Raw genomic sequence first — 23,685 nt, 5'->3', positions numbered from 1 at the left:
GCTCTCCCCATGGGTCAGCAAACCCTTTCAGCTCCTTCAGTCTTCTCTCTAACTCCTTCATTGGGAACCCCATGGTCAGCTCAATGGTTAACTGTGAGCATCTGCCTCTGTATATTTCAGGCTCTGGCAGACCTGTAAGAAGACAGCTATATCAGGCTCCTGTCAGGATGCACTTCCTGGCATCCACATTAGTGTGTACCTTTGGTGACTGCACAAGGGATGGATACCCAGGTGGAGCAGTCTCTGGATGGCTTGGGGGAGGGTTCTTACACACTGATCTGAGTGAAGTGCTTCCTATAGGATGTGTCAGGATATGGTGTCTTCAAGGGAGCAGATCAGCTAGGAGTCTGCCTCAGCCAAAAGGCACTGCTTAACTTTTAAAGTCTGCAAAATGGTTGTACCTTTGGGGTGTGGGTGGTGTTGAAACTCCTTCTATTTTTTAACTTGCCCATGTATAATTTTCAAAAGTCATATTGTTTGAAGTCCCAACTTAAATAAATACAACTTTAGTGTTACTATGTTTCCATATGTGAAGTTACATTGTCGACTCAGGCTTCCCCAATGTTCTTTTACATTTACATAAATATTCAAGCTTGCTAACTTCTGTAAAATGGGTCAAAATTAAACTTCAAGAGTGAGATGTTTCCTTAAATGAACTGTTGACAAGACTTTGGAACATTGCAGGATTAAGTTTTGCCTCTCTCAGAAAAAACCTTCTTTTGTTCAGATTGTTAATCTAATACCTAGTCACTCACTGCACAACCATAGATCCAGAATCTCATTTTTGGTCTAAAATGTCACTGGAAAGGATTTTTCCTTGCAAAGTGCATAAAATTTACAGTAGAATATTTGTAAAAGCAGCATGCTGAAATGGTTCTGCTCTGATTCCTTGGTAAAGAGAATGGAAGTGCAGGAAGCCATGGCTTCTATTTACCCTGGCATTAACTCAAGATAAGCCTGAAAATTACTTTTTGGTGTACAAACACCGTGGTTTTCTCATCAAAAGATTATTTTTTTTATAAAAGGGTTTTATTGTGTAAGACATTGAGTACATTCACTCTTTAATTAGAGCTGCCAAATCCCAGGCCAGTGTGAGGTCAACATATCTTTTTATAATACTTATTTTCCTGATTATTAAGTTAGAACAAGCACAACAGGAGCAATTTCTTTCACTGAGGATAACTTGTCTCCCAAGTTAATCATGCCATTAACACACACACACACACACACACACACACACACACACACACACACACCACATCCCCTAATCCTCTACTTTTAATGCCCCCAAGCCTTTTAACAGGATAATGTGTTAGGGAGAGACAGGGTTAAGGAAGGGATTGTGTTGCCATTGTTATTGCTGTAGATTTTTTAGACCCATGTAGTTTTGCATGAATGAATATATGAATAAATAAGTGAATGAGCTTTTATATGAGGCAGGCTACTTTGCTTTCTTTTGCTTTGCCAAATGAGCAAGCAGAAAACAGTAGAGATTATCAAATACCAATCTTAGGCTGCTTTAGTGCTTACTGCTGAGAGTTGTGGTGCAATAGCAAAACACAGTGACTAACTGTTGGAGGTTTTCCACTTAGTCTTAATAATGAGACTTCAACAGTCTATCTACTATAAATTCAGGTTTTTAATGTTTTTCCATCTGTTTATTTCTTTAGTTATTTCTTTTACTTATTAAAGGTGAACTACTTTCAAATAAATGATTATTGCTCAAATTTTAGACTCAAATGCTTCCACTGGGGAATGAAAGTTTGGTACATTAGGTAAGGTTCAAAAAGACAGTCTTGTTTTCAATTCACAACTTACTGCAAAACCAGAGTAATGCCAATAGACCAGAAGGCAGGGTTTTCCTAAAGATGCTGCAGGAGAACATGTGTAAATAATGTTGTGTAGTTCAACTAGAAATGGCCAACATGAAGTACTATGATGGAGTTAGGACAATTTAGAAGAGAACACCATGGTATCTATACAACTTCCCCTCCCTGTTACTCAAGGAATGGTTAAAAAGAAGACTAGGAATCCAGGTGTGAGCTGATATACCACAGTGAAGGCCAAACCATGTACACGAAGGGGCTGCTCCTGCTTTAATACTTATTGGCAAATGTTTCTCAGGGAATATAAGGACACAGTGGTTCAGCTGAAGCTTCAGGTAAGGTTTCAAGACATTGGGCACAGGTTTGAATGGGGTACACTCAGAGCTTCTAAATGATAGAGGACAGGGACATGGTGACAATGAGAAATCTGGCAGACCCAGGTCATATGGTGGCTAGCCAGTGACATAAGGCCCTTAAAAATAACTATGGAGACAGAACAATACCCAGGAAGCCTTTCTATTTCCACCCCCAAAAAGAGAGTCAAAGTTGGTGCCTTGATAGCACCATGCATAAAGTAAGGAATGACTAACAACAGAAATAAATATTACTTATGACAATGAAGCTTTTATGTTTTTTCTTTCTGCTTTATTTAATCCCTGGGAAAACATACATGAGATCAATGTAAAATCAGTTATAGAAAATAAATCATGTCACAGTTTAATATTTCTGAGTATATATGTATAAACTCAGACCATAAAGAACAGATTCCATTACAGACAGACAGACAGACAGACAGACACACACACACACACACACACACACACACTCTATTTATTGCATAGAGATCAAGATTGTATTGCTAATCTTAAGTTCAATGTAGAATAGGAAAAATACAGGTTGTTAGCTATGAATAAAATTTTCCAGTTGTAATAATATACAACATTTTCTCACATATAGAAGAGCATATGGACCAATTTGCTTCAGTAATATTGGTTATAATATTAAGAACTGTCTTAAAAAAGTAAACTCAAACCTGTCTGATAAAATGCATAGGTAGAAATATTTCAAATTAGAAAACTATAACAAATTGATATTTTTAATAATAGGATATTACCTTTAAATATAAAATATTTTCAAATGTACATTCCATAAATCAATGGTGTTAAAACTCCTTTCTTACCCACTTGAAGCCAATGGCAGAGATGACAGGAGCTGGGACTCAAGAGAGTTAATTCTTCATGTCTCTGTAGTCCTTATCCTCTAAGAGGTGGGAATGCCACCTACTTGTTTTGACACCATAGAGGCAGCTTTAGATGATGCCATTTGAGAAACCAGCATATTTCTGAGTCTTTCAACAGCCCAAGTAGTACTTTGAAACATTCCAAATTGTTTAGCTTGTACACTCTTCTTAGTGAAAGGGAGATGGGTGGATGTTTCCAGGCAACCAATCCTACACTGTGCTGAGGAAGTAAGGCCCTCTTATGAGAGAGAAAACCTGTATAGTTATCAGCTGTGTGTGGAAGAACAAAACGATACTGTTTATATTTAAAGAGCATCTCTATCACCACCAGTTGGATTTCCAACATTGTATCCTCATTTCCCAGGGAAGCATGTGTGTGTGTGTATGTGTGTGTATTTGTGTGTATGTGTGTGGGTATTTTTAGCTATTATGTATTAATTATTGATGAGAGATGTGGCAGGGAGAGAAGTGGGTGGGTAAGATTGCTTTGCTTAAAATTTGGGTTTTATTGGGCAAACTTTTAAAACAATGAATAGAACAAATAGCTAATGGTTTGGTTATCTGTCTAGACTAATTTACATTTTCATATTTTTTCATAGCACCATAAATGAGGTCTGTGAAAGACTGCTTTAAAAGCTGTCTTGAGGGGCTGGGGAGATGGCTCAATGGTTAAGAGCATTGACTGCTCTTCCAGAGGTCCTGAGTTCAATTCCTAGCAACCACATGGTGACTCACAGCTATCTGTAATGGGATCCAATGCCCTCTTCTGGTGTGCATGAAGACAGCTACAGTGTACTCATACATAAAAAAAAAAAAAGCTGCCTTGAAACCTACAGCCAAAATGTTCCCTATCTAGTCCTAGTGTTGTCCACAAAGTGCAAAGTCAGTTTCTAAGTTATCATAGTTGCTATTTGAAAACTGGAAACTGACTGAAGAGTAATGTATCTTTCCTTGGAGAGAATATAAAGGAAGAACATTCTGCTTTAGAGTGTTAATTCTTCAAGCTAGAGAAGACATATCCTTTTCCAATTATTAAGGTATAAATGTCATTTTATCTCTCAAAGCCACTGGCTCAAGTCTTGTGGGAAGGCTGAGGGAGGATGACAGATGGGAGGGATGGGCATGTATCCTCAGAGTAGAAACTTCTAGGGTTCTTGTTTGTTGTTTGGTTGCTGTATTTTTTATTTTCTTTTGTTCTAAGAATTCTAGTGGCAGCAATCAGCCATTGGCAACACAAATTTTATTAAGTCAGTTCAAGGGTTCACCCTTCAAAAAGCCCTGGACTTAAAAGAGATTATCTTTCATATTGACACAGTAGTTCACTTGAAAACACAAAGTTTTCTGATAGAGGTTCAATATGCTCTGTCTTCAATCATGAGATTCTTGATATAGTCAAGGCCTACATCTGGATCTACACTGTAAAATATTTTACAGTAGCCATGTGTTAACTATCTGAAAATTTGTGATAAATGGAAAGTTTCATGCCATACTGTTTTTTACTTGTTTGTTTGTTTGTTTCTTTTTTAAAAAAATCTCAATTAAAAGGAAAGAAATACTGGAGAGAGTTGTGATATTGTTATTTTGGTTTCTTTTTATGGTGGCATTAAAATAGTTTCATTAAAAGTTATTATGTTACAGAGGAAAATAGGTTGTTAAAGTGAAATCATCAAAATGTTTCAGACTTGTTTAGGCTGATAATTCTTATAAATCCATAAATGTACTTTTGGATTAAAAGTAAAGTGCATGGTGGGCTTTCAGAATAATGTAAGGGAATGTCATTTTTATTTGTGGGGGCAATTGCCCTGGTCCTTTGTTGCCTTTTTCTAATATGTCTGAGCTTCACTTGAAAGTGAAATGCTCTTTCACTTTCCAGTGATAACAAGCCCCAAGAGGTGGAACAGAGCACTTTGTTCAGATCCCATGTTTACATCCTGGGAAATTAGGAGTTTAGACAAAATGATAGCTACAAATGCCATGGTCTCAAAATTCTGCTGATCAGAAAAAAAATTCATTCATATTAATTTTATTATCTCCAACAAAATCAAAGGAAAGAGTAATGTACATAGTAGTCCTATCTGTTTTATATTCATATTTTAGTATTTCAAGTTTCCATAAGGAATGTATAAAAATTATTTAAGCCTTCTTAAAGCGACAGGAAAAATAACCCAAAACCTGACCTTCTCAATGGAGACACATTCCATATAGCCATCTGGTGGCTACTTAAGAAAATTCACTTGTGCATTTCTATGAAGACTACAGAAAAGTGTATTTCAAAAGAGGAAGTAACTATTCCTATCCTAATATAATGTGTGTAATTCCAAAAAAAAGTCAGATATTTTAATTCTTTATGCATGTATATTTACTGTTACATGTTTTAATTTAAGAGTTTTGTACACATATCACTCAGAATCACACAATACTGTCTTTAACAGTCTTTGTAAATGGTATCACCATCATGGTTTAAAGAATATACCTCTGTCAAAATATAAGCCTTAAATTAACTAAACATGAAGTTGTGTATTTACAGAGGTTCTTTGAGTACTTACATTATTTTTCTGTTTTGTATGCATGTGTTGTGCAGAGCTGTCATCATTATAATGACCGTGCATTAACACACAGACAAATCCATTGTATTCTGTCAGGGAACATTTATATTATCCCCTATGTAAATGTATCATTAACAAAATCATCATAAAGATCTTACACATGCAACACTGGAATATGTACATGGCTCTTTTCTCTAGAACTATACTTCATATATAACAATACAGTTGCATATTAAATAACACGATTGTAGAATAGTTTGCTATAGCTATAAAGAGGAGAGAAAGAAGGCAAATTCCGAGTTACAAACTATTATCTTTAATAATTTTTACATTTCTTTTCCTAGATAGATCAACTTGATAACATTTTTGATGACTGTACATAGTGATCCTTAAGAGTTGCATCTAGGAGTGTTGGTTACATACACCTCGTGTATGTATTCTTCTGAAAGGCCATAATTTTTCTCCCAATTATTCCTGTGTAGAGTAACCTCTGTAGTTGGAAGTACTTCTTTTACAACAAACCATTTCAAATGTTTTAGAGTAAAAATTTCCATATCCAAGGCTCGTCATACCAAAACTTGTGGGACACAGTGAAGCAGTGCTAAGAGGAAAACTCATAGCTCTAAGTGCATACAAAAAGAAACTGGAGAGAGCATACTAGCAACTTGACAGCACATGTGAAAGCTCTATAACAAAAAGAAGCAAATACACCCAAGAGGAGTAGATGGCAGGAAATAATCAAATGTTTTGTCTTTTTAATTGGAGCTTTGACTATACTTCTCTTTCCAATGATAAACATATTCATGCTTAATTACTTTGAATTATGATCTTATGTATTAACTAAGCTTAAAACATTGTAAACCTTTGTCATCCCTGTCCTCATCTTGTGTTAATATTAAATGCTTCTATGGGTCATATATGTCATATAAAACCTAAAGTTCAAAGGAGGTCACACAGAGTGGGTATCATGAAAAGGACACACATTCAGGCCACATACAGTTCCATGTAGCACACTCTGCCACTTCATAAGACAGGTTATTGTCTTGTACGTCTTCATTTTTCTTTATTTTATGGTGTCCTGGGCTTTAATGATGGTTGTTAGGCAAATGTATAGTAGTCTTGAGATCTGGTGAACACTTTGAACAAGTTGGCCAGAGGAAATTAGAAGTTTAATTTCTCTTTGTTCCCACAATGTGCTATAGCCATTCCTTACTCTAAATGCACCAATGATTGTCTGTGTAAATAACAGAGCTTTATTTTTCTGTTGCTGAATAGCATGCTATAGCTAAATCAATGAGTTGTGTAATTTGAGCAGGTTTAATTCAAGACAAATGAACCCTCTGGATTGGAGGAAGAGCGAAAGTAAATGGATATCCTCCATGAACACATCCTTGCTCATCTTATATAGAAACTAAAGTGCATTTTTAAGGGTGTCTCTAGTAGATGTCACCTAGGGGGAAAGAGGTGTACTCAGCAAAGTCCTGTTTATTCTCTTCTAGTTCATCCAGTGAGGGGCATAATATAAGCAACATCAAGAGTGGTGCAGTATGCAGGGAAGACACGAGGAGATTGATGCCAAAGCAGCTCATGAGTTGAGTTATGCAGTGTACAGTGTAATGCCAGGTGTGGTGCAGATTTACCAGGTTCACAGAATGGAGTACCTACATGGTGAAAGGAGACCCCCAATCTCCCTCATCTGTCCTTAGCAGTACAGTAAAGGCAGAGATGGTCCTCAAACAGGGTGGATGTCCTCTGGATACTGAGTCTGATAGTTGGTTGGCTGATATCGCTGGTCAATGTCTTTCTGTTTTTATTTCTCTACTCTTAATTCATTTCTTTCTCCTCACAGGCAAAAGAAAAATAAAGAGAGATTTTAAGTAGGAGGCCCTAAAGTCAGAATTTAGTTGACTTTTGCACCAAAAGGCGTACTCAGGGTTGTTTCTTGTAGGATTCATTGTACAGTTTCTGGTCAGCTCTGTTTTAGTTTATTATTTAGTGTTGGGATATAAGTGCATAACTTGGAATCCAATTTTAACAATAACCCATTAGAACTAGAAATCCTGCTTTCCTGGGACATATAGGAGGATGGAGTCTAAGAATACTTCTAGTAGCTAGAGTAAGCTCACCAATCATTATCACTACAAAGAAGTCATGCAACAGAATCCAGGCACTTAAGTTGCTGGTGACATAGCTGTGGGTTTTGTCTTTGTATCCTTTGATACTTTATGATCTTTCTTGTCTAGACATAATAAGAAAATCATGACTTGTGTGTCTGGGGACTTTCCACTCTCATCTGCACTCTGTTGGAGTATTGGAAACAAGTGCCTCTTGTTTCAGCATCACTATGAGGAGGCAGACAATTTCTAAACGAAAGAGGCAAGGTTGCATTAAACAGGCAAAAGAGACAGAAAAAGCAGGAGGAAAATGTAGCTTGCTTCCAACAGCTTGTTCTGAGCCAAAGATGAGTGACCATCATCTGGTCACTCAGAGTTTTGTTTGCCTTGAATGAAATTTTCCATTGTGAAGGAGGTTACAGAACTAGTCTAATTACAGAACAAGCAAAAGTCATTAAAAATATGTGTACCTAATACCTTAGCAAAGACAGTATATACATGAGGCACAGCAAGCACATAGGATTCTCTGCCATAGGTTTCTGATATTACTTGATGACAGTTTTAGCTTGCAAATTGCTGAAAGTTAGTGAGTGGTATGCTAAGTTAAAGCATCACAAAGATTTGTCTTGCTAGACAAGAAATATCAGGTTAGATCCAGAGAGGGTTTTTTTTTTTGATAACTTGTTTTTCTGTGTCTATATAATCTTGAGGGTGATGAAGAGTAGGTTAGAAGGAACCGACAGTCAAGACTGAAAATTGAGATCAAAGAACAAAGAAGACACAATTAGGTAGACCAAAGATTGTAGCATCAAAAATATTTTCCTGTACACACCTCAGGAGAATCACATGTGGAGTCTTTGCTGCTCAGTGTTTGGGCACAGAAACATAGGTAAGGAGAAGGGAGTGGAATTGAGCAGGAAACTGATTAGAAAAATTTATTCTTAATTAACTAGGGTAACTTTCTATCACAGAAAGCATTAGAAGGTCAACCCTAGTAAAAACTTGAGTCTCAAAAATCAATTTACAACTGAGTTTGTAAACTGAGCCATAACTAGTGATTTTTAAAAGCAAAATTGTTTTAAGAAATCACTAAAAAGGTTATTCCCCCAGATACTGCAATTTTCTGAACATTGAGAGTTTTTAATTATTATTATGGGAAATGACTTAGAACACAAGAAATAGCAGGGCTTCCTCAGAAAGAGGCTCAGATTTTTAAATGATGTAGACATGCTAAGGTCTTCATGGCTGTTGGGGAGCCTGGACCTGTTCCTTGGACGTTGGTCCAAACAGAGTAGCTTGTCTTGTTAATTGCCTTCATAAAATTCCCAAGTGTTGATAGGAACAATGGAAAAGACCTCTCCAAAATTTACTGTAAAGAAAATAGAGTTACAACCTTTCTCAAAGAGCAGGTTGATGGAGGAGCCTGAGAATCTTTTACAAGGGATATTTTATGTGGCTCTAGGGTGGATAGAGTGGGTGAGAATAGGTGATTACTTCTGGTCTGGCTGGTGGGGGAAGAATTATCTCTGCTCTCCTTCATGACCACATGATCTTCCAATCTTTGTTCCAGAGATCAGAGTCCACTGGAACCAATGAAAACAAAGAGACTTATGGGAAAAATCTTACAGGAAAGATGTAAGATCTAATGGTAAAGTTATGAAACGTGCCACAAGCATTCTTACAATGAACACTTTGGGGAATGTGAAAATGTAAATGCACACATAAGAAAACACAACAGGAAAGTCTGTTTTGAATTTTCAAGATATATGCTGACTTATGGCTACCTTTTATGGGGAGAGGGAGGGTACCATGTTATCTCTGACCTCAGATTTCATTGGGTCAATATTACAACCTTGTTTCTTTCATACACTGCAAATCAAACTTGTACATCATATAAACATTCAAACATAACACACACACCAGCACACACACACACACATACACACACATCACACATATACCACACATGCATACACCATGCATATTCCAGCACTCTAAAACCCGTACACATCACATTTTTATATAAACACATATTCCCCTACATTCACACACAATAGAAAACACCTCACATCAAACACTTCCTGCACATATATACATACACACATATATCACTTATATGTGTATACATACCACAAGCCACACATACATACAAACACATCTCTTGCCATATGTATACAAATATTACATGCATATCTGCACCACCACACTTCACACATACAACCCATACATTTCACATGCTATATACTCATACCATGCTTATTCTAATCACTAATACACGCACACACACACACACACACACACACTGCAAACTGCACACTCTCCCTGTGAACCTCCCAGACAGTACTGTTTGCTCCAAGGCGTGCTGGTTTTGTTTTCAGCTCTTCTAATCTATGGAGAACCCTCAAGCCTCAGCTCTAGCTCAGAGGCCAGTTGTCTTTGGATTTCCTAGGCTCTTTCACTCTTTCAGGCACCTTCCTTAGTATTTCTGTATAGAATATGTTTCTCTGTCTGGTTCCAGTTTATATCATATAATAAATGTTTCTTCAAGGAAATGCCTTGAAAATGCCTATGAAAGTTATTAGCTATGTAAGTCATGTAGGCATCTGAACCCCAAGCCCAGGTAAATCTGATTCTGTTCCCACAGTTCTAAACATTATCCAGTTTGAGAGTTTCTTTCACCACTGTTTCATAAATGGAAATAGCTACACCACTGAATATGTAATGGTTTCCACAAGTTCATAAACCTAAATAAGAAAAATATCTAATCAACGTTGAATATCAGAATATATTTTCTGCAAACATGATTCAGTTTTTGTGGTCATTGGTTATACTCTTTGTAGACAAATACTAGATGACAATTCATAATCAGAATTTTCAGAGCACAAGCTTTGTGCTTTTTTTCCCCCAAATCTGCTTTTATACCATTTTAATTTCATGCAATTATTAAGGTCACTTTTAGGTTGAGGAACTAGCAATACAATAGATGCAAATAGTCAAGGAACAAGACAGACAATAAACACAAATAGTCAAAGAACAAGCAAGGTAATAAACAAAGTCCCACAATCACTTCCATGATAACTGTTTCTAAGGGCTTATCAGATGAACAAAATATCTGAGCCTACTTCCTTGTCCTAGCCCAAAGTCATTTTTTTTTTTTTGCCTGAAGACTACTTCTTTGTCCTAGCCTAATGTCAAATTCCTGCCTGAAATTACTTTTTTGCTCTAGTCTAATGTCATCTGCCTGAAGCCCATTTCTTTGTCTTTGGCCAATGTCAGATTCCTGCCAAGCAGCCCCCAAAGCTTGCTACATCTTCCCCTTTTTTATTTCATAAACAAGACTGAGCCTGTCGTAGGTCATTCTGCCAAGAATACCTTCCTTACCCATCATAGACTATGCATTATCCAAAGCAATGTATTTCTGTCTTAGGTTGGTAAGGTTCTGTACAGAATATTACCCATCCTTGGCTTGCCAGCCTGCTCAATTAATAATCTTGTCTGGGGGTCCAGTTTCAGTGTCAACCCATGTACTTTGGCTGCCAACATGTTGATGTTGTTAAAGAAAAGCTTTAACAGGATTGGCAGGAATAAAAGTGTTCCCAGGACAAAAAGGGTTAGCATGATCAAGCAATATATGCCAATCTTGAAGCTTGACCAAATGGAAATACTGACCTCAGGCCATAAAGAATTTTGTCAGCATTATCTGCAGCATCAAAGTTCAGCAGAGCAGCATTCTTTAAATTCATAATCTCCCTGTGTAAAATTAAAATATCCAGAGAAGTGTTATAATTATGCCGAATACCCTGCAAGTGTCTTTAAACTTTCTCCTAATTATAATGACTATCATTGTATATTTTAGATATAACACAACTTCATTGGTATTTGGCATGACACTCGAGATGGCTCCTTACTCTTAAACTCTGAACCTATTTCCAATAATTTGAATAGGATAAAGAGCACCAATCCATGGTTCCAAACACCTAAATCTTCTCATATACTCAACACATTAGTAACATTTTTTACTAAATAATTAACAAACGTAGCTGTCTTAACATCTTGTGTCAAAGCAATTGCAGAAGTAGTGGTGCTAGCACTTAGTGTAATTAAAGCCACTATACAAGCAACAATCAAGCCCACTACCCTTTTGCTTCTGCTTAAAGCCTGACTCACTTCTTCCAGTGCTTGCAAACTTTTTTCAGAATACCAAGGATCTGTAATACTCAGCAATAAAACAAACACTGGTTGATAGCCCGCCATAACAGACATATGAGGTTTTAACATACTAACATGATTAGAAAGTGTACAATCAATGCAACTTACATTAAATACTGTATAAGAAACAAAAGTAATTTTAACTTGACAATTGAAAGAGCCTTAACACATGCACTAACACTTGTTTGAAATCCAGATCCTGTCCCGACTTTGTCTCTTGCTAATATAACATCATAGAGAACTGCAGCTAACTTCCAAATGTATCTCCGAAAATGTTCAGAACCAGTCTTTCAAATGAAGACTATTATTTCTAATATTGGATTGATTTCCAGACCAGTCCTTGATTAAGTCTGAATAACTGGTCGCATTTAAGAAAAAATACAAGAGTCATCATAACATCTCTTTTTGATTCTTTGTCCCATAATGTCTAAAAACTTGAGGCAAGGGAGCTTATCCAATCTGGGATACAGGCAAGCAAAGGTGGATGAAGAACATATGTCCAATACAGCTTCCCAGCCACCCTTGTCAGGGCACTCAGCAAGCTCACAGGTCAGCATCATTCTTTGTCCCAGCATCAGCATGTCTCACCAATAACTCTGGGAGCCAACATCCTCCTTCAGCATCCTGCAGAAGAAACACAAGCTTGCCCTCTTCCCCAAGTTAAATACTTGACTGGGATCTTGCCATATGCCAGTAAGTGAATCCTTCCTTTTCACCTAGGCATAAGTATGCTTAGTTGTAGGGTGCTATAGACACTCAGCAGAAAGTTCCTTGGCATGCAAATGTTTTAAAATTTTAAACTAAAAATATGATTTAAATAACTTTGTGGTGTATGAAAATATACCTCCCCCTTTTTTATTTTATGAAGATACTGTTTTAAAGTTCCATGGGCCCCTTCCACAATACCTTGTTGTTGAGGATTATAAGGAATGCCAGTAGTATGGTTAATATATAATTGTTGACAAAAAGTCTCAAATGCTCGACTGCAATAGCAAGTTCCTTTATCTGTTTTTTTTTTAACATCTCCAACAGTTTTATTTTTAAAGGAATGACCTAAAGGAGAAAAAAATGGGGTACAGAAGTATGGACTAGAAAATAAATACAAATGTAAGCTGTTTTACTGTGCGGGGCGCGCGCGTAGTGGTCTCGCCGGCAAAAAACATACACACACGCACACACACATACACACCAGAATCCTTCCGTAGAAACGTTTATTCCCATAAACCAAAATGGTGGTAGAAGACGACTCCCAGCCCTGGGAAAAGCCCTTATATACCCTAGAGCGGCGTAATCATCTCTGATTGGCCGCAAACTCGTAGCGCGCCAAACGCCGTGGGATGGGCTTAGCCTTGGCGGGCTTTACATGGCACATGCGCACTTTATTTGTTTACTAGGAAGAATTATGGCTGACAGCGCCACCTAGTGATGGCGGACTTTGCCAGCACCTGCCGCGGCTCCTAACATCTGCCCCTTTTTTTGTTTTTAAAAGCAGAGGGTAGTAAAGGTCCCTGGGAAGGTTACGTAACTCCCATATTTGGGGGTCTCACGGCGGGTCTGAGTCTCTTTAGAGGGCGGTGCTCAAACTCTTACCCGTCACGGGGTCAGCCTCCCCACCCGAGGCTGCCCTGTCTTAGGTGGCCGAGACTTATCCGTCCACTCTGTTATTGACTTACCAGACCTTCTATCCGTGGAACGAACACCTTAGTGGGCAGGGACTGTGTATAGAAATGTTTGAGGCTTTACAGGGTGTCTTTACCAGAAGCCCTTGGGTACAGCGGCTGAGGAATCTGTCTACTGGCTATTTCTTTTTTGTTTTGTTAAACAGGCACTGGTCAATGTCCCGTGTCTAGGCTGACTGACATTTCTCCCCAGCCAGCACCAAAGAATGGTGAGCTCTCTGGCTAGGCTACGAGGGTCGTGCACCCACACCTGGCATTCTCAGAATGTGCGCCCCAGGTAGTGGTCACTCGTAATGCCTGTCACCGGGTAATATCACCATTCGTGGTATACCTCTGGCATATGAGATCAGCTTATTCCCATCGTTGGGATCAATTGGCAGCCGGCCTGGAGACAAAAGGATGGAGTATCTAACTGGCTGTTCTTGGCCTGTCTAGTATGGTACCGGTTATGACTCAAACCCATGGTCGATCGAGCGAATTCCATCTTGGGGGAATAAGCGTTCAAGAACCAACAGTTCAAGACCATCTCCCTTACCCTACCAGGTGCAATGGAAACAAGTCCTCTGGGTGCAAGGGCTAAGGGGAACAGAAAGAGAAGCAAACACCCATCCCTGTGCAATGGAGTCATCTCCTAGGGGTGCAAGGGCTGTTTGTCTCAAAATTCAGGTACCACAGCTATACAGACAAGAATCAACCAGGCCAAGACTCCTCACTGACCCAGTGTAAAGGGCAAATGTTCTGGGGTGCAACGCTGATGGCCTAACATTTAGCACCACCACTCGTGAGGGGGAGACTGCTTATAATTGAGGCAGTGATAACCACACTGCAGGGGAAGCCCCTAGTACTTTGGAAGCGCCTGTGCAAAAATAGCCTTGTCAAGATTATGTTGAACTCTGAGTTTGCAACCAACCAAAAGATGAATACTAATCCACAACTAGGGTATACCAAACAGGCCTACTCCCACCCACTTAAAAAAGGGAAGAAAAGGAAAGGAGGACAGTCCCTCAGTCAGGGACAGATCCACGTGCGTCGAGTTGATGTTCACCACAGCTGCTCTCAATTTTCTGAGTGTCTCACTGAAGTTTTCTGAGCAGTTTCCTGTAAGATACTGAAACAATTTTCTGGACAGATTAGTTACACGAGTAAAGTTTTTATACTGTACACTGGTGATGTAAAGTGTACCCAGTTTTCTCTCACATCTCAATTGGGCTAGTTGAAAGAGGATATCTAATCTCTCTCTCATTAAATCAAGGCGTTGATTAAGGATCATTAGCCCGCCTTTTAGTAGGGTACTGGCGGAGGTTTGAAGGTTAACAGTCTCTGCCACCGTGGCTGACAATTGGGGGTAGTGTCCACCTGAACAGAAGTTGACATAGCAATCTCAGTGGCAGTGGCGGTAACGGCACTAATTAATATCGTCGTCACTATGGCTGTAGTTATACCAAAATCTCTTTTTTGTCTAAATAATGACAAAGTGGAAGGAGTCTCCACGGGGATGGGAACCCATCGCGTGACTCTGGCAACCATAGCGCGAGTGAATCTTTAGAATTCCAACACTGGGACATCCAGCAGGTTTTATTGGTACAATTCTTAAAGGTGGAATTTGATAAAATAAACAAAAATACTAGGAACCTGTATCCCTAGGATCAGCACAAGGGCTATCATCAGAACCTGGAGGGTCTGTCTGGGTGTCACCTTCCAGTATCGTGAGTTGTCGCGTCAGCCGTTCTGGTAACCAAAATGGATTGTCTTCTTCCTGTGGAAACACACAGACCGCTCCCCTGGCTTTTATTAAAATAGAATCTGGACCTTTTCATTGTCCGGTCAAGATGTCCTTTTATTTGACCATTTCTTTTGGCCTGTCAAGCTGAAAATGAGGTTTTAGCCAATTAATATCTGTTAACAACTTTTGAGAATCACTTTTCTGGAGCAACAAGTACTCTAAAATCTTAAAGCTCGTTGTACTAGAGCAAGGGCTTGTGGAAAACTCCTTTAGAGAGATCAGCCAATAAAATATACAACGAATAATATACACTGAGAGATTTAAATGCTTTAACCTTTTGTATTAAAGCAACAACAAATTTTTTAAGGCCATTAATTATTCTTTGAGGCAAGCCTTTTTAATGAATGGCTTCATGGGCTCTCAAAAATCATAAGCAATTTCACTTAATGCAAACCTCTCACCTTTACCAGGAGGTAAAGGAACTGTATAGAACAATCTCTTAAATCTATAATAATTTTTTATATGCATTTACTTGAATGGCAGCTGGAGTAGGCAAGTCAGGCTGTAGTGCCCCATTAGTCTTATAAATCTTAAATTTGAACTTTCTCTGTGTAGCCCTGGCTGTCCTGGAACTCACTCTGTAGACCAGGCTGGCCTTGAACTCAGAAATCTGCTTGCCTCTGCCTCCCAAGTGCTGGGACTAAAGGCGTGCGCCACCACCACCCGGCTCTAGTGTTTTTTGGATTAATTGAATAACCAACTCCTTTTAGCTGAGTGAAGTATCAAATAAAGCCAAGCTGAAGGCAATCTTGTCCTCTAATAATTGTTAATTAGCCCCAGTATCTATCAATCTTTTAAAACCCTTTTTCTTTTAATTATTAATTTAAGATTAGGTTTTTTAGTTACTGATAAGACCTAATACACATCAGAGGAACCAAGGCCATTTTGTCTCCTATTACACTCAACAATTTTGGCCTGGCCCAAAAGCTGTTTTGAATTTCTTTTGAGTCTGAGGCTGACACCTCCCTAAGGAACAAGCAAGGCAATAAACAATTTTTAGAGAACACCCTTTTTGAGGCGGGACAGGACAATAGGAATGTCTGAAATCTAAGCTCTTGTCTCAACTACTCTGTTATAGTCTTAATTTAAATGTAAATGTTTTAATCTTGGCCTATATCCTGAGGCCTGGCCCAAGGATTATCCTTCTTGCACCAAGGACAGGTGTGTCAGGTAACCTTGGTCACCTGGCTGTTGTTTAAGTCTCTGTTCCTGGGACAGTCACTTTAAAAACTATCTAAATTTCTACATTTAAAACACTCCCCATCTCTATGGCTCTGTGCAGTTATGGCCAGACCCTGATTGCATGAGGGTGCAATTTCATTGCAAAGACAAGTATCTAAGTCTGTCTTTGCTTGTATGTTCTGAGGGCTGTGTGGGCAGTTTAACCTGATTAACATCACACTGACCTTGTCTTACAAGCACGTTAAGATCTCAGTCTGTGTGTCTTAATTTAAATGTAAACGTTCTTAATCTCTAGCAGGCCAGTACTGTATCACAACTTGTTATAAATATTTTTATTTAACTCTACCTGCTGCCCCCCCCTTTCTATAACATGGGCGAATCAAAAAAAAAAATTTTTAAACTCAAGATTACAACTGCCAACTGCAGCCAATGGAATACTGGCAGTTTAACTAAATTTTTAAATATCTTTTGTAGCATTAGAGTGTAACCATTAATTTTGAGAAGCAAAAGCAAAACTAATCCAAACAGTCTATCTTCTCTAAAATCAACACCAAGCAGACCACCCCTATGCTATAAAGTTTTGCCGCCAATTCTCTACACATGAATGTATGAAGCAGCTTTTAATCTCATTGAAGAGACATTGGTCTAAAATCTTACTTTCTATATACCTGGTTTCTGAACGACTCCAACACTGAGCTAGTTCCACGCCACCTTTCGTTATCAAAGTTGTAAATTTTTAATTACACCCAATAATTTAAGCCAATAGTCTATAACCAAGACATGTAGAACATTTTTATACTTTTAAAACCAATCCGAAACAACAATGAAATGGCTATATATCTTATTTTTAGATCAAACAAAATTTCTTGTCTTTCTAGCTGTAATTTCAAGAGAAAAGCACCTTGTCACAGAGGTTTTTCTAGGACAAAGCGACTCTTAGCTTCCTTATAAAACCCAAAATGCTGCTGGTCTCTTTTAAAAGCAGCTTATGTCAACCTCAATTCCTGAAAAGACTTTTTTAGCTCCCAAAGGTTGGATCAAGCAGTTTTAACGATCTTTCTTTTTGAACACGTAACAAACACAGATCATTTAGACAACGAAACAAAAGGCAAACACAAACACGTGGACATTGGCTCGCCAAGGACAAGCGACAAGGAAGGACTCTAAGAACTACAGAGAATTTCAGGACATCTCCCGAATTCTCTGCTTCTAGATGAACTCTGAAATAGCCTTTTCATTCTTTTTGCTGACACAGCTCAGAGAGAGGGCACCTGTATTTTTTAAAAACTCTTTCTCTCTCTCTCATATTTAAAATGTAACTTTTCATCTCGTTCATAGGAGATGTAGCGGGCAGCTAATTTAACACTTCAATACCCTGCTTTCTAATTCTTTTTAACCCTGCTCTTCCCGCCTGAAGCAGTTTTTAGGCTGCAGGCAATTTAGAATTCTCTTGACCTATGTTTCCTTGTCACCTCCTAGGCAAAATCCTCATTCACCTAGACTGACTCCCCCAAACCACTCTTCATCTGAGTCCTCTGAGTCGGAAGTTAGCCCCTCTGACTCAGAGCTATCACGCCGTAAAAACCCCGGCTCTTTTACCAGATACAGAGGTTTCTTTCTGAGGCTTACTTTCCTTCCGTCTCTCCCGAGAGCGTTCTTTCTCTCATCTCTCATCCCCGTGAATTGGTTATCGGGGAGGCCTGATTTCTTAAATACGTCTTTTTTCCCTTTTCCTTTCTGAATATTTATGCGCTTCCATTTCTCTGTCTCTGTTCCTGACATGCTGACCTGTAATCCATTTTCCACTCCCCGAGCGGCCACGAGGACCAAAGGGAAGAAAACTAAGGCTGCTAACACCATAGCGAAAGCCTCTAAGGTTCCTGCCAACTGGGGAGGGAAGTGAACTAAATCAAATCGAGACATATCTTTCAGAGAACATTACCCCGTTCTACGGTTCTGGATTCACTCCGCGCGTGGATGGGAAGCGGCGGAGGGTCTTCTGAAAACGTGCCGGCGATGGTAATTTCTCCCGGGTTTCGGCACCAAATGTGCGGGGCGCGCGCGTAGTGGTCTCGCCGGCAAAAAACATACACACACGCACACACACATACACACCAGAATCCTTCCGTAGAAACACGTTTATTCCCATAAACCAAAATGGTGGTAGAAGACGACTCCCAGCCCTGGGAAAAGCCCTTATATACCCTAGAGCGGCGTAATCATCTCTGATTGGCCGCAAACTCGTAGCGCGCCAAACGCCGTGGGATGGGCTTAGCCTTGGCGGGCTTTACATGGCACATGCGCACTTTATTTGTTTACTAGGAAGAATTATGGCTGACAGCGCCACCTAGCGATGGCGGACTTTGCCAGCACCTGCCGCGGCTCCTAACATTTTACTAATTTTATAACCACAAACTTGTACAGAGAATGATGCCCTATAAAAAACACAACAGATTCAAATGAGATGTTCCCTTAGCAAGGCTGAAGATTCAGTCTCTGGTATTTGGAATTTAGGATGCAGTCCTTGTTTTTGGATGGATCACTGGGTGTTTGTCACAGTCCATGCTTTTAACCAGATTTGAACAGAAGAATGGCCACCTGACCCAGGTAGAAGTAGATGAAGTGTTTGGTTTCGTGTGTCACATAACTACCGAAGTTCCGGCCCACAATGCAGTGCCAGGTGGGGTTGTACTTCTTGTCAAACTCCTTCTTGATATGGGCCGCAATATCCTTCTGTATGTTGTACTTCTCCAACGCCTGAGTAGCGCACTCCACCGAGTCCTGTTGCATCTCTTCTGACAGGTCTGCATTTTTGATCACCGCCTTCAGGTCGCACATGGTTACAGTGGAGCAGGGGCCAGCTGGCTGCTGAGAGCTCTTAGGGAAGGTGCTGGCGCCGCTCAAGCAGCAGAGGACAGCCGGTCACTACAGAAGCCGTGGTGCATCTTATCTGTTTATTTTTTATTATTATTGGCTATTTTATTTTTTTACATTTCAGATGCTATCTTTACCATCCCCCCAGAAACCCCTCATCCCATCCCCCCTCATCCTGCTTCTATGAGGGTGTAGCCTCACCCCTCTACCCACTCCCATCTCCCCACACTCTAATTACCCCACGCTGGGACTTCCAGCCTTAACAGAACCAAGGACTTCCTCTCCCATTGGTGCCCGACAAGGCCATCCTCCCTTACATATACAGCTGGAGTCATGGGTTTCTCCATGCCCTGGGAGCTCTGTTTGGTTGGTATTGTTGCTCTCCCTATGGGGCCGCAAGCCCCTTCAGTTCCTTCAGTCTTCTCTCTAACTCCTCCATTGGTCACCCAGTGATCAGATCAATGGTTAGTTGTGAGCATCTGCCTCCCTATATGTAAGGCTCTGGCAGAGCCTCTCAGGAGACAGCTATATCAGGCTCCTGTCAGCATGCCCTTCCTGGAATCCACAGTAGTATCTGCATTTGGTGACTGCACATGGGATGGATTCACAGGGTGTGACAATCTCCAGAAGGTCTCATCTCCAGTCTCTGCTCCATACTGTGTCTCCGTATTTGCTCCACTGAGTATTTGTTTCTCCTTCTAAGAAGGACTGAAGCACCCCACACTTTGGTCTTCCTTCCTCTTGAGCTTTATGTGGTCTGTGAGTTGTATTTTGAATATTGTGAGCTTTTGGGCTAATATCCACCTAGCAGTAAGTGAATACCATGTGTGTTCTTTTGTGATTGAGTTACCTCACTCAGGATGATACTTTCTAGTTCCATCCATTTGCCTAAGAATTTCACGAATTCATTGTTTTTAATAGCTGAGTAGTACTCCATTGTGTAAATGTATCACATTTTCTGTATCCATTCCTCTGTTGAAGGACATCTGGGTTCTTTCCAGTTTCTGGCTATTATAAATAATGCTTCTATGAAAATAGTGGAGCATGTGTCCTTTTTACTTGTTGGAGCATCTTCTGGCTATATGCCTCGGAGTGGTATAGCTGGTTCTTCAGGTAGCCCAATTTTCTGAGGAACCGTCAGAATGCTTTCAAGAGTGGTTGCACCAGCTTGCAATCCCACCAACAATAGAAGAGTGTTTTTCTTTCTCCACATCCTTGCCAGCATCTGCAATCATCTGAGTTTTGATCTTAGCCACTCTGACTGGTGTGATGTGGAATCTCAGGGTTGTTTTGATTTTTGTTTCCCTGATGACTAAGGATGTTGAACATTTCTTTAGGTGCTTCTTGGCCATTTGAGTTTCCTCAGTTCAGAATTCTTTTTTTTTTCTTTCGCTCTGTACTCCATTTTTAAATAAGACTATTTGATTGTTTAGAGTCTAATTTCTTGAGTTCTTTGTATATATTGGATATTAACCCTCTATTGGATGTAGGATTGATAAGAATCTTTTCCCAATCTGTTGGTTGCCATTTTGTCCTATTGACAGTGTAATTTGCCTTACAGAAGCTTTGCAATTTTATGAGATCCCATTTGTCAATTTTTGATCTTCGGGCATAAGCCATTCTGTTCAAGAACTTTTCCCCTGTGTCCATGTGTTCAAGGTTCTTCCCCACTTTCTCTTCTATTAGTTTTAGTGTATATTGCTTTATGTGAAGGTCCTTGATCTACTTTGACTTGAGCTTTGTGCAAGGGGATAAGAATGGATCCATTTGGATTCTTCTACATGCTGACCTCCAGTTGAACCAGCACCATTTGTTGAAAATGCTGTCCTTTTCCCACTGGATTCTTTTACCTCCTTTGTCAAAGATCAAGTGACCACAGGTGTATTGGTTCATTTCTGGGTCTTTAATTCTATTCCACAGATCTTCCTGGATGTCTGTGTACAAATACCATGCAGTTTTTATCACTATTGCTCTATAGTACAGTTTGAGATCCAGGATGGTGATTACCCCAGAAATTCTTTTATTGTTGAGAATAGTTTTTGCTATCCTGAGTTTTTCTTATTTCAAATGAGTTTGCAAGTTGCTCTTTCGAAGTCTATGAAGAATTGAGTTGAGATTTTGATGGGGGTTGCATTGAATCTGTAGATTGCATAAGACAAGATGGCAATTTTTACTCTTTTAATCCTGCCAATCCATGACCATGGGAGATCTTTCCATCTTTTGAGGTCTTCTTCGATTTCTTTCTTCAGAGACTTGTAGTTCTTGCTGTACAGATCTTTGACTTGTTTGGTTAGATTCACAGTAAGGTAGTTTATATTATTTGTGACTTTTGTGAAGAATATCATTTCTCTAATTTCTTTCTCTTCCTGTTTATCCTTTGAGTAGAGGAAGGCTCCTGATTTGTTTGAATTCATTTTATATCCAGTCACTTTGCTGAAGTTGTATATCAGGTTTAGGAGTTGTTTGGTAGGAGTTTTGGGGTCATTTAAGTATGCTATTATATCGCCCACAAATAGTGATATTTTGACTTCTTCTTTTCCAATTTGTATCCCTTTGACCCCCTTTTGTTGTCTAATTTCTCTGGCTAGAACTTCCAGAACTATATTGAATAGATAGGGGAGAGAGTGGGTGTGGGACTGCATAAGGGTATCCTAGGTCATGGTTGAGCAGGTACTTAGAACCCCGAGATTCTCTGTGGAATTCTGTGTGAGAACTGGCAGGAGTTCGGTCCCTCCCATCATCTAGGATCCTGAAAAACAGTCACATTTCCACAGAGTCACATAGGCCAGGCTATAGGCCTCAGGCCCTAGAGATTTACATACTAATGAAGGCCAGAGGGCAGAGCAAATTAAACATTCCTCCCCCAGATCCTCCCCTAATCCTCCCCCTTTCTCCCTCCCTATATAACTCGGGACTGCCCTGAGTTTTGTGTGGGGGTACGCCTAGATCCATCTATTATCTGCCATGACAATAAACCTTTTTGGAACCAAGGACTTCCCCGTGTTACTGGGGCCTGCCGCCGCCAAGGCCCTCAGGCCGCTGGAACCATAGGATCTCCCTCCCGATGTGGGACCCGCCACGGCGGCAGGCTTGCGCCGCTGTGGCGGCCTTCTTAAATTTTCCCCACAAGTGGGCAGCCTTGTCTAGTCCCTGAGTTTAGTGGGATTGCTTCAAGTTTCTCTCCATTTAGTTTGATGTTGGCTACTGGCTTGCTGTATATTGCTTTTTACTTTGTTTAGGTATGGGCCTTGAATTCCTGATCTTTCCATGACTTTTACCATGAAGGGATGTTGAATTTTGTCAAATGCTTTCTCAGCATCTAGTGCTATGCTCACGTGGGTTTTTTCTTTGAGATTGTTTACATAGTGGATTACATTGATGGATTTCCGAATATTGAACCAACCCTGCATTCCTGGGATAAAGCCTACTTGATCATGATGGTTGATTTTTTTGATGTGTTCTTCGATTCAGTTTTCCAGAATTTTATTGAATATTTTTACATCGATATTCATAAGGGAGATTGTTCTGAAATTCTCTTTCTTTGTTGGGTGTTTGTGAGGTTTAGATATGAGTGTGATTGTAGCTTCATAGAATGAATTGGGTAGTGTTCCTTTCATTTCTATTTTGTGGAATAGTTTGAAGAGAATTGGTATTAGGTTTTCCTTGAAGGTCTGATAGAATTCTTCACTAAAACCATCTGGTCTTGGGGTTTTTTTTTTTTGGTGGGGAGACTTTTAATGACTGCTTTTATTTCTTTGGGGGTTATGGGACTGTTTAGATGGTTTATCTGATCCTGATTTAGGTACCTGGTATCTGTCTAGAAAGTTTTCCATTTCATCCAGATTTTCCAGTTTTGTTGAGTATAGGCCTTTGTAGTAGGATTTGATTATTTTTCTGAATTTCCTCAGTTTCTGTTGTTATGTCTCCCTTTTCAGTTGTGATTTTATTAATTTGGATACTCTCTTTGTGCCCTCTGTTAAGTCTGGCTAAGAGTTTATTGATCTTGTTGATTTTCTCAAAGAACCAGCTCGTGATTTTGTTTGTATTTTGTAGAGTTCATTTTGTTTTGAAATCAGGGTTGATTTCAGCCCTGAGTTTGATTATTTCCTGTTGTCTACTCCTCTTGGGTGTATTTGGCTCTTTTTGTTCTAGAGCTTTCAGATGTGCCGACAAGTTGTTAGAGTATGCTCTCTCCAGTTTCTTTTTGTAGGCACTTAGAGCTATGAATTTTC

The 23,685-nt window shown here is 39.5% G+C and overlaps 1 protein-coding gene across 1 annotated transcript; it reads right to left on the bottom strand.

Moving 5' to 3' along the window:
* Positions 1-19,048: 19,048 nt before the first annotated feature.
* Positions 19,049-19,417, bottom strand: LOC114621661 (dynein light chain 1, cytoplasmic-like). Its single transcript, XM_028768030.1, has one exon. The coding sequence runs from the start codon at positions 19,415-19,417 to the stop codon at positions 19,148-19,150; it is 270 nt and encodes an 89-aa protein (XP_028623863.1). The 3' UTR covers positions 19,049-19,147.
* Between the last annotated feature and the right edge of the window lie 4,268 nt (positions 19,418-23,685).

This window comes from Grammomys surdaster, unplaced genomic scaffold (assembly GCF_004785775.1).
Source record: "Grammomys surdaster isolate TR1022 unplaced genomic scaffold, NIH_TR_1.0 63, whole genome shotgun sequence".
Classification (NCBI taxonomy): domain Eukaryota; kingdom Metazoa; phylum Chordata; class Mammalia; order Rodentia; family Muridae; genus Grammomys; species Grammomys surdaster.
Note: the sequence above shows the minus strand (reverse complement) of the source record. Positions and strands in the feature narration are given on the sequence as shown.

Excerpts from the sequence above, each read along its gene's own strand:
- LOC114621661 (XM_028768030.1), bottom strand. The coding sequence starts at position 19,417 with ATGTGCGACCTGAAGGCGGTGATCAAAAATGCAGACCTGTCAGAAGAG.